This window comes from Oncorhynchus masou, chromosome 21 (genome assembly GCF_036934945.1).
Source record: "Oncorhynchus masou masou isolate Uvic2021 chromosome 21, UVic_Omas_1.1, whole genome shotgun sequence".
Lineage (NCBI taxonomy): Eukaryota > Metazoa > Chordata > Actinopteri > Salmoniformes > Salmonidae > Oncorhynchus > Oncorhynchus masou.
The window spans coordinates 54372818-54392119 of NC_088232.1; the positions used below are offsets into that span (position 1 = coordinate 54372818).

The 19302-nt window shown below is 43.9% G+C and overlaps 1 protein-coding gene across 1 annotated transcript in view; it reads right to left on the reverse strand.

The window, feature by feature from the left end:
* The window catches only part of LOC135508539 (E3 ubiquitin-protein ligase TRIM9-like), a 130477-nt gene that overhangs the window by 56921 nt on the left and 54254 nt on the right, over positions 1 to 19302 (reverse strand). The window contains 3 exon segments of the mRNA XM_064928793.1: positions 17234 to 17298; positions 17301 to 17355; positions 18539 to 18595. Coding sequence (XP_064784865.1) covers positions 17234 to 17298; positions 17301 to 17355; positions 18539 to 18595 — 177 coding nt within the window.

The following is a 19302-nucleotide window of genomic DNA, read 5'->3' on the forward strand; positions in this document are numbered from 1 at the left end:
ACAAAGCGGGGTCCAGCCCTGTTCTAGATGAGTATATACCTAACAAAGTGGGGTCCAGCCCTGTACTAGATGAGTATATACCTAACAAAGCGGGGTCCAGCCCTGTTCTAGATGAGTATATACCTAATAAAGCGGGGTCCAGCCCTCTTCTAGATGAGTATATACCTAATAAAGCAGGGTCCAGCCCTCTTCTAGATGAGTATATACCTAACAAAGCAGGGTCCAGCCCTGTACTAGATGAGTATATACCTAACAAAGCGGGGTCCAGCCCTGTACTAGATGAGTATATACCTAACAAAGCGGGGTCCAGCCCTGTTCTAGATGAGTATATACCTAATAAAGCGGGGTCCAGCCCTCTTCTAGATGAGTATATACCTAATAAAGCAGGGTCCAACCCTGTTCTAGATGAGTATATACCTAATAAAGCAAGGTCCAACCCTGTTCTAGATGAGTATATACCTAACAAAGCGGGGTCCAGCCCTGTACTAGATGAGTATATACCTAACAAAGCGGGGTCCAGCCCTGTTCTAGATGAGTATATACCTAATAAAGCGGGGTCCAGCCCTCTTCTAGATGAGTATATACCTAATAAAGCAGGGTCCAACCCTGTTCTAGATGAGTATATACCTAACAAAGCAGGGTCCAGCCCTGTACTAGATGAGTATATACCTAACAAAGCAGGGTCCAGCCCTGTTCTAGATGAGTATATACCTAATAAAGCAGGGTCCAACCCTGTACTAGATGAGTATATACCTAACAAAGCGGGGTCCAGCCCTGTACTAGATGAGTATATACCTAACAAAGCGGGGTCCAGCCCTGTACTAGATGACTATATACCTAACAAAGCGGGGTCCAGCCCTCTTCTAGATGAGTATATACCTAATAAAGCAGGGTCCAGCCCTCTTCTAGATGAGTATATACCTAATAAAGCAGGGTCCAGCCCTCTTCTAGATGAGTATATACCTAACAAAGCAGGGTCCAGCCCTGTTCTAGATGAGTATATACCTAATAAAGCAGGGCCCAGCCCTGTACTAGATGAGTATATACCTAATAAAGCAGGGTCCAGCCCTGTACTAGATGAGTATATACCTAACAAAGCAGGGTCCAGCCCTGTACTAGATGAGTATATACCTAACAAAGCAGGGTCCAGCCCTGTTCTAGATGAGTATATACCTAATAAAGCAGGGTCCAACCCTGTTCTAGATGAGTATATACCTAATAAAGCAGGGTCCAACCCTGTTCTAGATGAGTATATACCTAATAAAGCAGGGTCCAACCCTGTTCTAGATGAGTATATACCTAATAAAGCAGGGTCCAACCCTGTTCTAGATGAGTATATTCCTAATAAAGCAGGGTCCAGCCCTGTTCTAGATGAGTATATGCCTAACAAAGCAGGGTCCAACCCTGTACTAGATGAGTATATACCTAACAAAGCAGGGTCCAACCCTGTTCTAGATGAGTATATTCCTAATAAAGCAGGGTCCAGCCCTGTTCTAGATGAGTATATTCCTAATAAAGCAGGGTCCAACCCTGTTCTAGATGAGTATATGCCTAACAAAGCAGGGTCCAACCCTGTTCTAGATGAGTATATGCCTAACAAAGCAGGGTCCAACCCTGTTCTAGATGAGTATATACCTAATAAAGCAGGATCCAACCCTGTTCTAGATGAGTATATACCTAATAAAGCAGGGTCCAGCCCTGTTCTAGATGAGTATATTCCTAATAAAGCAGGGTCCAACCCTGTTCTAGATGAGTATATACCTAATAAAGCAGGGTCCAACCCTGTTCTAGATGAGTATATACCTAATAAAGTATACGGACAACCTCAACCACCAAGTTCAATGCCGGATACTCGTCTCCCAGAAGGTCTGAGCGACTCTTGGAGGTGCCACTGTGATAATGAAGATGGTTTGACTAAGACTACCATGACAATTACATTGTCTATGCTAAAATGTCTTTAAAAATTGTAAAAAGAAAGAAAGAAAAGGTAGGATAAAATAAATACATTTTATTAAAAAATATATATATTTACTAGGCAAGTATGTTAAGAACAAATTCTTATTTTACAATGACGGACAATGGGGAAAGGCAGAGCAGAAATGACACAAAATACTTTTAATTTCACAACAAAATAGCCTGTTGAAGTACAGCATGTTTACAATATCATAAACAATATTTTATTTATACAGTTGAAGGGGGGGCACTTTTGTCATGACGCCGAGGTGAAGGTGCTCTCTACTCAAATGGCACAACAGAATCATTTAGATTGACCAAAGCACAGCGTATAGCAACCATGGTGTATAACTGAGGGAGGTCTCCATTTATATCCACAACATATAACAACCATCTAGTCTGAGCGTTGTTTGAACAATATTTATCCTATTTAAAATTATTCATTTTTGATATACAAAAAACAATCTTAGTTTCTTAGTCAGGTTTTCTATATGCGTTATGAAGGACAACTTGTCATCAATCCAGACACCCAGGTACTTTATATTGAGAAACAAGCTCAATTTGGGCTCCATTTGTAGAGCCAATATCCTCAGGGTCAACACTTCATGACCGAGAGAACAGCATGAGCTTGGTTTTACTCGTATTTACCACTAATTTAAGATCTTTAAGGGATTTCTGAATTGAATCAAAGTCATGCTGAAGTTCATGAATGGCCTACTGCACTAAGGTGGCACAGAAATACAAAACTGTGTCATCTTATTTATCCAGGTAAGTTGACTGAGAACACGTTCTCATTTGCAGCAACAACCTGGGGAATAGTTACAGGGGAGATGAATGGGCCAATTGTAAACTGGGTATTATTAGGTGACCGTGATGATATGAGGGCCAGATTGGGAATTTAGCCATGGACACCAGGGTTAAAACCCCTACGATAAGTGCCATGGGATCTTTAATGACCACAGAGAGTCAGGACACCCATTTAACGTCCCAGCCGAAAGACGGCACCCTACACAGGGCATTGGGATTATTATTTTTAGACCAGAGGAAAGAACGCCTCCTACTGGCCCTCCAACACCACTTCCAGCAGCATCTGGTCTCCCATCCAGGGACTGACCAGGACCAACCCTGCTTAGCTTCAGAAGCAAGCCAGCAGTGGTATGCAGGGTGGTCTGCTGCTGACCAATCAGCATAGAGATGAATGTTACACGTATGAACAGTGTTTCCTATGTCATCAATATACAAATTGAACAATAACGGACCCAAAGTAGAACCCTGAGGAACACCTTTTAGAATCGCAAGAAGTTCATATTTAACACCATCTGTCAAGATGGCCGTAGTTCTGTTGCTAAGATAATTCTGAAACCATAAACAGGCTGTATATTCCAGGCCTATTCTTGATAACTTCTTCAGCAAAACAGAATGATCAACAGTGTTGAAAGCCTTTGAGAGGTCAATACAAAGAGGCAGCACAGCTCCCTTTTAGCGTTCAAGGCATCGACAAGATCATTGACAACTAGCATGGTTGCTGTGGTAGTACTCTGCCCAGGGCTATACCCTGATTGATTTATATAATATTACGATTATCAGATTAAAAAGGAAGAAAGTTGTACATTAACCAAGGATTCAAGAATTTCAGCTGAACAAGGTAATCTTGAAATGGGGTGATAGTTGTCAAGATCATTTGTATCTTACCGAGTGGCAGCACATATCAAATCAAATCAAATGTATTTATATAGCCCTTCATACATCAGCTGATGTCTCAAAGTGCTGTACAGAAACCCAGACTAAAACCCCAAACAGCAAGTAATGCAGATGTAGAAGCACGGTGGCTAGGAGAAACTCCCTAGAAAGACCAGAACCTAGGAAGAAACCTAGAGAGGAACCAGTCTATGTGGGGTGGCCAGTCCTCTTCTGGCTGTGCCGGGTGGAGATTATAACAGAACATGGCCAAGATGTTCAACTGTTCATAAATGACCAGCATGGTCCAATAATAATAATCACAGTAGTTGTTTTTTGTCATGACGCCGAGGTGAAGTGGTGGAGATTATAACAGAACATGGCCAAGATGTTCAACTGTTCATAAATATGCAGATTTCCATGCTTTTGGAGTACTTCCTAATAACAATGTTAAATAAAACATGTGTTCTACTGATCCAGTAATACGGGCTGCTGCACGCTTAAGCAGACCAGGCTCCAAAAGATCAGCCCCTGTGGATTTGTTGTTGTCCAATGTTAGCATAGCATCCAGGACTTCTTTATCAGTGAATTTCTGAAAAGTAAACTTCTGATTCATAATTTTCAGTGTCATTCAATACATTTTCACCATCAACAAACTACTCTTTTCAAGAGCTGTGGCTTTGAAATTCATTCAAATGTAAAAGCCCGCAGAGATCAAATGGGGATTAAATGCATTCATGATATTAATTTAGTCAGTAATAGGGCCAGAGTCTAAATGAATTTCTTGGGGGAGAGAAGAAGAGACACAACCCTTCAGTGACCGAGCAGCTTTCCAATATTTATCTGTGTTCACTGTACATTCAGATAGTGTATTAACATAATCATCTGATTTTGCTTTTTTAACTCGTTTTTAAACACACATTTCTCAAATTGCCTGAAAGACTGGGCCCCGAGTCTAGGCCCGAGTCTGGGCCCGAGTCGTTGAATCTAGCTTTGGCCCTGGCAGCATCTCTGTTTTGTATGATTTCAGATAGCTTTGGCCCTGGTAGCATCTCTGTTGTGTATGATTTCAGATAGCTTTGGCCCTGGTAGCATCTCTGTTGTGTATGATTTCAGATAGCTTTGGCCCTGGTAGCATCTCTGTTGTGTATGATTTCAGATAGCTTTGGCCATGGTAGCATCTCTGTTGTGTATGATTTCAGATAGCTTTGGCCCTGGTAGCATCTCTGTTGTGTATGATTTCAGATAGCTTTGGACTGAACCAACGGCAAGACCTATTTTTAATTCTCTGTTTTTTAAAAGGGAGCATGTTTATCTACAATACAATTGAAAACATTTGAGAAGTGGTTCAGAGCCAACTCTGGGTCAAGTATAGATGCAATACAATCAAAGTCACCAAAATAAAGGTCACAAAAAAGGCCTGTTCATTGAAATGTTTAAATTCCTCTTGTTGATAAAACGTGGTTTGGATCTAGGCATGGGACAGCGGTCACTAATATCCAAAGCAATTCCCCCACATATTTGTCAATCAAAGTCGATTTCTTAGGGTCCTTTAATTAAGTTTGGACGAGTAGGCTTTGTAGTCAGCCGGGTCAAATTTAGATTAGTACAAATATCCTTTAAACAGTCAGCATCTTGCGTTCCCCCATGCAAGATTAAAATCTCCAGCGATCAACACCTCTGGGGTAGTAAAAATGGCAATTGAATCAGTGAGTTTGTTTAGTATAAACTTCTTGGCGGAGGGTGGGCGATTCCTATAAGTGTTTTTTTTTTTTAGTTTGAACCCAACTGAAGACTTAAAGCCAACAATTCAAATAGTTTAGTAATGGAGGTAGCCTTTAACAGAGACACAGAAAGAAGATTCCTTGTGTAAATAGCAACACCACCACCGTTGCCTTTCCTACCAGCCCTAAACACATTGTAACCTCAGGTTCCACATCAGGGTCTGCCTCAGAGAGCTCCCAGATCTTGACATGATCCATTTTAGGTAATAAACCATGACTGTTAAGATGTTAAATTGTCAAACCTTTTCTGCATTTAAAATCACACAGAGTTTTCAATACAAGTCAGATTACTTTGAGATTCCAGAACAACAAGATACTCAAATATATTGGATTATACCTAATTAGGTAAATAAAACAAAGTAGGAATAGCAATTACATTTCTCCAGTTAGCACCATTAGGCATGTCACCACTTTCAGATTCAACATGTGTAACTCTCATAGAGACCAAAGAGGATCAGGAATCTGTTTCTTGATGGTGGGCATGACTTCTGATAACCCCAATACCCCAGGAATAACTGATAACTGATAACTCCAATACCCCAGGGATAACTGATAACCCCAATACCCCAGGGATAACTGATAACCCCAATACCCCAGGAATAACTGATAACTCCAATACCCCAGGGATAACTGATAACCCCAATACCCCAGGAATAACTGATAACTGATAACCCCAATACCCCAGGAATAACTGATAACTGATAACTCCAATACCCCAGGAATAACTGATAACCCCAATACCCCAGGAATAACTGAGGAATAACTGATAACTGATAACTCCAATACCACTGATAACCCCAATACCCCAGGAATAACTGGAATAACTGATAACCAATACCCCAGGGATAACTGATAACCCCAATACCCCAGGAATAACTATAACTGATAACCCCAATACCCCAGGAATAACTGATAACCCCAATACCCCAGGAATAACTGATAACCCCAATACCCCAGGAATAACTGATAACCCCCAGGAATAACTGATAACCCCAATACCCCAGGAATAACTGATAACTACCAGGAATAACCCCCAATACCCCAGGAATAACTGATAACTCCAATACCCCAGGAATAACTGATAACTGATAACCCCAATACCCCAGGAATAACTGATAACCCCAATACCAACTGACCCCCCCAGGAATAACTGATAACTGATAACCCCCCAAATAACCCCAGGAATAACTGATAACCCCAATAACTGATAACCCCAATACCCCAGGAATAATACCCCAATACCCCAGGAATAACTGATAACCCCAATACCCCAGGAATAACTGATAACCCAGGAATAACTGATAACCCCAATACCCCAGGAATAACTGATAACTCCAATACCCCAGGAATAACTGATAACCCCAATACCCCAAATAACCTCCAATACCCCAGGAATAACTGATAACTCCAACTGATAACCCCCCCAGGAATAACTGATAACTCCAATACCCCAGGAATAACTGATAACCCCAATACCCCAGGAATAACTGATAACTCCAATACCCCAGGAATAACTGATAACCCCAATACCCCAGGAATAACTGATAACCCCAATACCCCAGGAATAACTGATAACTCCCAGGAATAACTGATAACTCCAATACCCCAGGAATAACTGATAACTCCAATACCCCAGGAATAACTGATAACTGATAACCCCAATACCCCAGGAATAACTGATAACCCCAATACCCCAGGAATAACTGATAACCCCAATACCCCAGGAATAACTGATAACTCCAATACCCCAGGAATAACTGATAACCCCAATACCCCAGGAATAACTGATAACACCAATACCCCAGGAATAACTGATAACCCCAATATCCCAGGAATAACCCCAATACCCCAGGAATAACTGATAACTGATAACCCCAATACCCCAGGAATAACTGATAACCCCAATACCCCAGGAATAACTGATAACCCAATACCCCAGGAATAACTGATAACTGATAACCCCAATACCCTGATAGGAATAACTGATAACCCAATACCCCAGGAATAACTAACCCCAATACCCCAGGAATAACTGATAACCCCAATACCCCAGGAATAACTGATAACCCCAATACCCCAGGATAACTCCCCAATACCCCAGGAATAACTGATAACCCCAATACCCCAGGAATAACTGATAACTCCAATACCCCAGGAATAACTGATAACCCCAATACCCCAGGAATAACTGATAACCCAATACCCCAGGAATAACTGAGGAATAACTGATAACCCCAATATCCCAGGAATAACTGATAACTCCAATACCCCAGGAATAACTGATAACCCCAATACCCCAGGAATAACTGATAACTCCAATACCCCAGGAATAACTGATAACTCCAATACCCCAGGAATAACTGATAACCCCAATACCCCAGGAATAACTGATAACCCAATACCCCAGGAATAACTGATAACCCCAATACCCCAGGAATAACTGATAACTCCAATACCCCAGGAATAACTGATAACTGATAACCCAATACCCCAGGAATAACTGATAACCCCTGATAACCCCAATACCCCAGGAATAACTGATAACCCCAATACCCCAGGAATAACCCCAATACCCCAGGAATAACGATAACTGATAACTGATAACCCCAATACCCCAGGAATAACTGATAACCCCAATACCCCAGGAATAACTGATAACTGGATAACTCCAATACCCCAGGAATAACTGATAACTCCAATACCCCAGGAATAACTGATAACTGATAACCCCAATACCCCAGGAATAACTGATAACTCCAATACCCCAGGAATAACTGATAACTCCAATACCCCAGGAATAACCCCAATACCCCAGGATAACTACCCCATAACCCCAATACCCCAGGAATAACTGATAACTGATAACCAATACCCCAGGAATAACTGATAACCCCAATAACCCCCCAGGAATAACTGATAACTGATAACTCCAATACCCCAGGAATAACTGATAACCCCAATACCCCAGGAATAACTGATAACCCCAATACCCCAGGAATAACTGATAACCCCAATACCCCAGGAATAACTGATAACCCCAATACCCCAGGAATAACTGATAACCCCAATACCCCAGGAATAACTGATAACCCCAATACCCCAGGAATAACCCCCAATACCCCAGGAATAACTGATAACCCCAATACCCCAGGAATAACTGATAACTGATAACCCCAATACCCCAGGAATAACTGACAACTGATAACCCCAATACCCCAGGAATAACTGACCCCAGGAATAACTGATAACTCCAATACCCCAGGAATAACTGATAACTGATCCCCCAATACCCCAGGAATAACTGATAACTCCAATACCCCAGGAATAACTGATAACCCAATACCCCAGGAATAACTGATAACCCCAGGAATAACCCCCAATACAGGAATAACTGATAACCCCAATACCCCAGGAATAACTGATAACTCCAATACCCCAGGAATAACTGAGATAACTCCAATACCCCAGGAATAACTGATAACTCCAATACCCCAGGAATAACTGATAACCCCAATACCCCAGGAATAACTGATAACTGATAACCCCAATCCCCAGGAATAACGGATAACCCCAATACCCCAGGAATAACTGATAACTGATAACTGATAACCCCAATACCCCAGGAATAACTGATAACCCCAATACCCCAGGAATAACTGATAACTCCAATACCCCAGGAATAACTGATAACCCCAATACCCCAGGAATAACTGATAACTCCAATACCCCAAATAACTGATAACTCCAATACCCCAGGAATAACTGATAACTGATAACTCCAATACCCCAGGAATAACTGATAACTACAATACCCCAGGATAACTGATAACTCCAATACCCCAGGAATAACTGATAACTCCAATACCCCAGGAATAACTGATAACCCCAATACCCCAGGAATAACTGATAACCCCAATACCCCAGGAATAACTGATAACTCCAATACCCCAGGAATAACTGATAACTCCAATAACTCCAATACCCCAGGAATAACTGATAACCCAATACCCCAGGAATAACTGATAGCTGATAACCCCAATACCCCAGGAATAACTGATAACTGATAACCCAATACCCCAGGAATAACTGATAACCCCAATACCCCAGGAATAACTGATAACCCCAATACCCCAGGAATAACTGATAACCCCAATACCCCAGGAATAACTGATAACCCCAATACCCCAGGAATAACTGATAACCCCAATACCCCAGGAATAACTGATAACCCCAATACCCCAGGAATAACTGATAACCCCAATACCCCAGGAATAACTGATAACCCCAATACCCCAGGAATAACTGATAACTGATAACCCCAATACCCCAGGAATAACTGACAACTGATAACCCCAATACCCCAGGAATAACTGATAACCCCAATACCCCAGGAATAACTGATAACCCCAATACCCCAGGAATAACTGATAACAGATAACCAATACCCCAGGAATAACTGAACAACCCAATACCCCAGGAATAACTGATAACTGATAACCCCAATACCCCAGGAATAACAATACCCCAGGAATAACTGATAACCCCAATACCCCAGGAATAACTGATAACTGATAACCCCAATACCCCAGGAATAACTGATAACCCCAATACCCCAGGAATAACTGATAACTGATAACTCCAATACCCCAGGAATAACTGATAACCCCAATACCCCAGGAATAACTGATAACCCCAATACCCCAGGAATAACATAACCCCAATACCCCAGGAATAACTGATAACCCCAATACCCCAGGAATAACTGATAACGGAATAACTGATAACTGATAACCCCAATACCCCAGGAATAACTGATAACTGATAACTCCAATACCCCAGGAATAACTGATAACCCCAATACCCCAGGAATAACTGATAACTGATAACCCCAATACCCCAGGAATAACTGATAACTGATAACTCCAATACCCCAGGAGATAACCCCAATACCCCAGGAATAACATAACTGATAACCCCAATACCCCAGGAATAACTGATAACCCCAATACCCCAGGAATAACTGATAACTGATAACCCAATCCCCAGGAATAACTGATAACTGATAACCCCAATACCCCAGGAATAACTGATAACTCCAATACCCCAGGAATAACTGATAACCCCAATACCCCAGGAATATGGAATAACTGATAACCCAGGAATAACTGATAACCCCAATACCCCAGGAATAACTGATAACTGATAACCCCAATACCCCAGGAATAACTGATAACCCCAATACCCCAGGAATAACTGATAACCCCAATACCCCAGGAATAACTGATACTCCAATACCCTCCAGGAAAACACAGTGTACTGATAATTTGGACTTCCACCAATCTAACCATGGAGCTTCCAAGAATAATGGATGGTGGCTGTTATTCATTTCGAGCCGGAGCCCTCAGCCCAACCTTAACCACAATCAGGGGCTCCTCTAACTCGCCCCACACAAATGACAGGAATATCAGAGCCCACCGTAGACCCGGTGAAGCAGAACCCACCGGCGATACATCATAACGTTACGGAAGGAACCTCCGACTCTCCATGAGAAGGTGAGACATTAGGCTCCAGAGCAGCAAAGTTATTCGATGTCGGCAGCCCATTCATGAATCCCGTGACTGCAGGAGACTCAGAGAGTGGAGGACGCCGCCGCTATCGACTTAGGCGATGGACGGTGTGACGTGTCTCCCTGTCTGGCCAGTCAGGTCCAGGAGAGAATCATCCTGCGATTCAGCAACACAGGGTCCTGCCAACGCCATTCTCCGGCGCTGAGCGATCACAGCAGCGGCCAGTCCACCAAAGATAGCCTGCCTGAAGGTGAGACTCTCATCAGCGATGCACGACCCTCGAGGTAGAGGACAACTAAAAATCGCAGGTCTTGGCTTTCCCAGTAGCCTCAGCTATTTGTATGTCCAGCATAGTGACTTCTTCTCTGTAGCCCTCCGTGAGCAGGTAATTGTCGCCCTGAAGGTCAGGGTGTTCGACTTCATCCCGGAACAGGGCGAGGTATATACAAGTCCTGCAGCGTTGACAGCGTAACGAGTTCTCCACTTTATCAATACAACGCAGGAAGACCGAGACGAACATGTTCTTGTGCTGATGTTGCTTCCAGAGGCAGTTTGGAGCTCGATGAATCAAATAAACCTCCAAAACACTATATTTCCTCTCTCACAAACACTCCAGCCACATGCTGCTCATCCACTTCCTGACAGTTCAGTGGGAAAACGTTGTGATAGATACTTTCTGGATGATACGGCTCTCATTTGTGGAATGACCAAGGTGCAGCGTGGTAGGCGTGCAGCGTGATAGGCGTACATCGTTCAATTTATTGATGACACCGAAAGCAAAATAACAACGACAAAAAAACGAAAGCGCACAGTTCTGTAAGGCAAAACAAACTATACAGAAAACAAGATCCCACAAAACCAAAAAGGAAAATGACCACTTATATATGATCCCCAATCAGAGACAACGATAGACAGCTGCCTCTGATTGGGAGCCACACTCAGCAGGTCAGGCTCGTGACACTGGAGAATGGCTGTGCCGTGCTTCCTCTCTCGGACTCTGAAAATGAATCAGACAATGTGAAAATCCCTGATTTACGTAAAAACATTTTCTTAGAACCAGACATCGTTGTGTCTTCTGATGACAATGGTGGGGGAGAAACGGTGTCTTTGTCACAGAAGAGGTTGACTGAGTTTTGAAATCCGTGGAATGCCCAGTGGAATGCCCAGTGGAATGCCCAGTGGAATGCCCAGTGGAATGCCCAGTGGAATGCCCAGTGGAATGCCCAGTGGAAGCAGAGAGATGATTGCCAAATGCAGAAAGAGTCCGAAAAGAGAACACAGAAAGAAGGCTGTTGTATAAAACACAAATATTTGTCAGAAAGTCGTTTTCATTGCAAGTTAAAGCTGTACTGTTAACTAGCAAGCTAATGTTAACTGGCTGGCTCGCTATCTAACGTTACATGTATGATCTGTGTATAGTTAATGTTAGCTGGCTGGCTCGCTATCTAACGTTACATGTCTGATCTGTGTATAGCTAATGTTAGCTGGCTGGCTCGCTATCTAACGTTACATGTCTGATCTGTGTATAGTTAATGTTAGCTGGCTGGCTCGCCAGCTAATGTTACATGTCTGATCTGTGTATAGCTAATGTTAACTGGTTGGCTCGCTAGCTAATGTTACATGTATGATCTGTGTATAGCTAATGTTAGCTGGCTGGCTCGCTATCTAACGTTACATGTATGATCTGTGTAAGAGCTCTAGAAAGGGGCCCGAGTTGGAATTCCGAGTTGGATGACCGTTGAAATGGATTTTTCCCAGTTTGAGATCCTAGCTGATTTGAACGCGGGATTAGAGTTGGGATAATGGTTCATTGTTTAGCTAGCTAGCTAACTAGCTACATGTCGAAAACAAAAGACTCCACTATGCAAGTAACCGTTTCACTGTACCATTTCCACCTTCTGTGTCCTGTGCAATGTGATGAATAAACTTAGATTGTATTTGATGTAGTATGTTTACCAGAGACAGTAATGTGAATAACAACATGACCTGCACCAAAGTCAGATTAGGATGTAGGCCAAGGACTCGATAAACGTTTATTTATTTTTTACTACGACTTTTCGCCATTACTTTCATCACTTTTAGTCTCGAAAGCTTTGGTTGTTTAATACACTGTGAATCCTTAAAGAGATGGGTGGGGCTAAAGCTTAAGAGGGTGTGAACGATTCTGCTGAATGGGCGGGGCTAAAGAAGAGCTCTCTGGTCGGTCTACCAAAACACTCACATTCATCTCTCAAAGCAGAATTACATTCTCATTGTTCCTCAACTGCAACGTTGTGGCTCTGAGTCTCTAATTTTGTAAAAAATATACATTTCAAATGTTGCTACATACTGTAGGACATATATTTTAGAGGCTATTTATACAGAAAATTGGTCTTCAACCTCTATTATCCTAAACTGTTGACAATAATTGTATTACTCAATTTCTGATAAATCACATGCCTTACTGTTCTCCAGTTTAAGTAAAAGCAGGATTATCCCTCGACTGCCATTCATTCCAATTAGACTGGTTTGGATTTCTCCCTGACCAAGATGGCTGCCATTCATTCCAATTAGACTGGTTTGGATTTCTCCCTGACCAAGATGGCTGCCATTCATTCCAATTAGACTGGTTTGGATTTCTCCCTGACCAAGATGGCTGCCATTCATTCCAATTAGACTGGTTTGGATTTCTCCCTGACCAAGATGGCTGCCATTCATTCCAATTAGACTGGTTTGGATTTCTCCCTGACCAAGATGGCTGCCATTTTCACCTCATTCTGGAATTTTGAGGGATTATGACATAGTAATTGAATAGGATCTCTATGGGGATACTGCTATGTAATCACCACACGCATGCACACGAACACCCAAACGCACTGTGTGTGTGGTGTCAGAGTCTGGATCCATCCACTCCCCTGCAGAGGACTGGCACTACTCCAAGAGGTGCTTCTCTTCTCACTGCTGACAATCGGCTCTCTGTTTAACAGACAAACTTTAACCATCTCTCTTCCCCCCCCCCCACCCCACTACTCACCCCTCCGTCTTCCCCTCACCCCACTACTCACCCTTCCCTCTCACCCCCACTACTCCCCCCACTACTCACTCCTCCTTCTTCCCCCCACCCCACTACTCAACCCTCCATCTTCCCCTCCCCCCACTACTCACCCCTCCCTCTCACCCCCACTACTCCCCCCACTACTCACTCCTCCTTCTTCCCCCCCACCCCACTACTCACCCCTCCGTCTTCCCCTCACCCCACTACTCACCCCTCCCTCTCCCCCCCCACCCCACTACTCACTCCTCCCTCTTCCCCTCACCCCACTACTCACCCCTCCCTCTCCCCCCCCCACCCCACTACTCACCCCTCCCTCCCCCTCTTCCCCTCACCCCACTACCCCCTCCCCCCCCACTACCCCCCACCACTCACTCCTCCCTCCCCCCACCCCACTACATACCCCTCCCTCTTCCTCCCCCCCCACTCACCCCTCCCTCTCCTCTCCTCCCCCCCCACTACTCAGCCTTCCCTCTCCCCCACACCCCCCTACTCACCCCTCCCTCTCCTCTCCACCCCCATCCCCCTACTCACCCCTCCCTCTCCTCTCCCCCCACCCCCTACTGAACAGCTTTCTGTTTTCCCTCTCTCTCTCTCTGTTGTAATTGCTATGTCACTGCTGCAGTACCCAGTGGGCAGTGCAGTCTAGTTTACCAATAGAGATAGTCTACTCATCATGACATTGCTTTTCCTTCTCAACGTATTGATAAACACTCAGAAGGTGTATAACGTTGGACCTCCATTTCCAGTTCAGTCGGTTTCCCGTCCAGCTAATCTCTGGCTGCTTCCCACCATCCAGCTACTCTCTGGCTGCGTCCCACCATCCAGCTACTCTCTGGCTGCTTCCCACCGTCCAGCTACTCTCTGGCTGCTTCCCACCATCCAGCTACTCTCTGGCTGCTTCCCACTGTCCAGCTACTCTCTGGCTGCTTCCCACCGTCCAGCTACTCTCTGGCTGCTTCCCACCATCCAGCTACTCTCTGGCTGCGTCCCACCATCCAGCTACTCTCTGGCTGCTTCCCACCGTCCAGCTACTCTCTGGCTGCTTCCCACCATCCAGCTATCTCTGGCTGCGTCCCACCATCCAGCTATCTCTGGCTGCTTCCCACCATCCAGCTACTCTCTGGCTGCTTCCCACCATCCAGCTACTCCTGGCTGCTTCCCACCATCCAGCTATCCTCTGGCTGCGTCCCACCATCCAGCTACCCTCTGGCTGCGTCCCCACAATCCAGCTACCCTCTGGCTGCGTCCCACCATCCAGCTACGTCCCACCATCCAGCTACGTCCCACCATCCAGCTACTCTAACCATGTGTCCCAAATTGCATGCTATTCCCTATATAGTGCACTACACTACACTATATAGGGCACTACACGAGGGAATAGGGTGTCGTTTGTGACTCAATCTCAGTCTTTCCCAGATGACTATGATAATTTCTATCCATCAGACATCCGGTTGGAAGGACCAATGAAAGGACACTGAGCCCATTCCCTCCGTAACACTGGGTGAGAGGAGAGAGGGAACGGCTAGTAGCCTAGTGTTGATGGCCACAGGGTAGGAGGAGAAGGAGTAGAGGAGGAATGAGAAAAGAGGAGAAGAGGAGGACGGGAGGAGAGGAGATGAGAAGAGGGGAGGAGGAGGGAGGAGAGGAGAAGAGGGAGGAGGAGGGAGGAGAGGAGAAGAGAGGGAGAAGAGGAGGATGGGAGGAGAGGCGATGAGAAGAGGGGAGGAGGAGGGAGGAGAGGAGAAGAGTAGAGGAGGAGTGAGGAAGAGGAGGGAGGAGAGGAGAAGAGTGGAGGAGAGGTGAGGGGAGAGGGAGGGAGGAGGAGGAGGAGAGAGGGGAGAGGAGAGGAGAGGAGAAGAATGGAGAAGGAGGGGGCCCCGGTGCCAGTAAAAACTGCCTATTCTCTCTCTGCCTGTCTCCATCTTTAATCACAGTCTTTTGACTGTCATTTGAGAAGTAGCCATTACGTTATTGAGGGCTTCACGCCTTCACACAATGCTTAAAAATAACAAGCTCTGCATGTCGCTATGTGCACGTCGCTATGTCCTGGTTGTCATGGAGATGGTTGCCTCTGGTGTCACCGAACGATACTGTCTCAAGGACTAGAGGAGAGGAACAGGCTTGGTGTGTGTGTGAGAGAGAGAGAGAGAGAGAGAGAGAGAGAGAGAGAGAGAGAGAGAGAGAGATAGGGAGATAAAGAGAGAGAAAGAGAGAGAGAGAAAGAGAGGGACATTTGAAATGTGTTTATTCTTTAGGAACTTCTGTGAGTGTAATGTTTACTGTTAATTTGTATTGTTTATTTCACCTTTGTTTATTATCTACTTCACTTGCTTTGGCAATGTTAATACATGTTTCCCATGCCAATAAAGCCCCTTGAATTGAATTGAATTGAATTGAGAGAGAGAGAGAGAGAGGAGAGGAACAGGCTTGGTGTGTGTGTGAGAGAGAGAGAGAGAGACAGAGAGAGAGAGACAGAGAGACAGAGAGAGAGAGACAGAGAGAGAGAGAGAGACAGACAGAGAGAGAGAGAGACAGAGAGAGAGACAGAGAGAGAGAGAGAGACAGAGAGAGAGAGACAGAGAGAGACAGAGAGAGAGATACAGAGAGAGATACAGAGAGAGAGAGACAGAGAGAGAGAGACAGAGAGAGAGAGAGAGAGAGACAGAGACAGAGACAGAGACAGAGAGAGAGACAGAGAGAGAGACAGAGAGAGAGAGAGAGAGAGAGAGAGAGAGAGATTTAAAAAAATAATAAATAAAGAATAAATACATGAATGCATAATTCTGTCTGTTTGATATTCATGACGGAACTTTCCGATAGGTTTGCACACCTGAGTCCTGAAAGGAGAAGGAAAACCACACAACGCTGGACGAAGTTTGTGGGTAACCTATGACCTTCCCAAGGAGCAATGGTGAATACATCAAGTGAGCCAAGATGGTCCTGCATAGCAGCTCAGGGCTGCAGCCGGAGTCTCCACACACTTGCACACGTTCTTGCACGGAGCCAATGCTTACAACAATCATATACTTTTAAATTTTATCCCGTGGAGTGTACAAGTGCACACTTTTGGAAAAAAAGTCTGGAGAATTGGGACTCAGTCAAGATCACCTTCATCTTATGCATAACTCTGCCTATTTAGTATTCATTCATTCATTCATTTATAATTGCTATCCCGCAGGCAGGAAGTCCCCTGGGCTTGATCCAAAATGGCGTCTCACCTTCAGCTTGTGCTCATGCTCCTTGTTGACGCGGGTCAGCAGCTGGGCCTTGCGTCGGTTCAGGCGTCGATGAGGGCGTCACACTGCGCCACCAGACAGGCTTCGAACTCCACGCCGTTCTCCTGGAGGACAGACAGACAGTTAGACAGACAGATATAAAGAAAGATAAGACAGATAGGCAGAGACAGACAGCTGGGACACAAGGCAGTGTGGATAGACTTTGATGAAAGCATCAAAACAGGCATTAGAAATAATATGCATCATTCCTATGTTTAGAAAACAGGCAAACTCACCAGACGGACAGAAAATGTGAGGAGGTATGTAATCAAGCGTCTCCTAGTAAGAGTGCTGATTTAGGATCAGTTCTACCTTTTTAGTCACAGTAAGATAAGATGACATGGACAAGAGGGCAGCTGATCCTACACATATGGTGACTGATCATTGAAAAACACCAATAGAAAAGGAAGCACTGACAACATGGTGGAGATCGCGGTACACTGTGATGCCAGACCAGAGGCAGACTGCCATGCTGACAACATTTAAAAGGGTTGGGGGAATGAGGGCAGACTACTGGGAAAGGAACAGTCATCGGGAGACTATTGGTAGTCTTTGTAGACTATTTTGACTATTTGTAGTTTTGAAGACTATTTTGACTATTTGTAGTTTTGAAGACTATATGAAAACTATTTGGAGTTTTTGGAGACGAAATGAAAAAATATTAGTAGTTTTTAGAGACTATCTGAAGACTCTTTGTAGTTTTTAGAGACTATCTGAAGACTATTGTAGTTTTTAGAGACTATCTGAAGACTATTGTAGTTTTTAGAGACTATATGAAAAACTATTTGTAGTTTTTTAGAGACTATATGAAAAACTATTTGTAGTTTTTTAGAGACTATCTGAAGACTCGTTTTTAGAACTATATGAAAAACTATTTGTAGTTTTTAGAGACTATCTGAAGACTATTTGTAGTTTTTAGAGACCATATGAAAAATTATTTGTAGTTTTTAGAGACTATCTGAAGACTATTTGTAATGACACTTCATGTTAACCAGAAGTTCTGTTGAACAGATGGAAGAAACAAGTGAAACACGTTTTGAGACGTCATTGAGATCTGCTGGTTCCATCAAGGTGAGGTACCACCACCAGTTGAATACGTGTTCTACTGTGTTCTACGGTGTTCTACGGTGTTCTACGGTGTTCAACGGTGTTCTACGGTGTGTATTATTATATAGTATTAAACCTCAATTATGGCCACCAAACCCAATTCCACCCCTCCTCTCCTCTCCTCCTCCTCCTCCTCCTCACCTTCAGCGTTCCCCACCCTGATGTCACGAGTAAGGGTCTCCCTGGACCATCAGTGGGCTGTGTGACAAGAAAAGCAGTCAGCGTGGACGTCTGATCTAACTGATAGAAATATAATGCTTTACTCCTAGGAGGACAGTCAAAATGGCCACAAGAAGGTCCACCAGTTATGACATCATTGACCTGAACGAGGACCCTCGTTCTACTCATTCTATTTCTATAATCTCTTCAAAACCCTGTTGTCTGGCCAGCAGCTTAACTCTATCTGTATCAGAGTATCACCATACTATATCTATCTGTATCAGAGTGTCACCATACTATATCTATCTGTATCACCATACTATATCTATCTGTATCAGAGTGTCACCAGACTATATCTATCTGTATCAGAGTGTCACCATACTATATCTATCTGTATCAGAGTATCACCATACTATATCTATCTGTATCAGAGTATCACCATACTATATCTATCTGTATCAGAGTATCACCAGACTATATCTATCTGTATCATCCATAGTATCACCATACTATATCTATCTGTATCAGAGTGTCACCATACTATATCTATCTGTATCAGTGTCACCATACTATATCTATCTGTATCATCCATAGTATCACCATACTATATCTATCTGTATCACCATACTATATCTATCTGTATCAGAGTGTCACCATACTATATCTATCTGTATCAGAGTATCTCCATACTATATCTATCTGCATCACCATACTATATCTATCTGTATCAGTGTGTCACCATATCT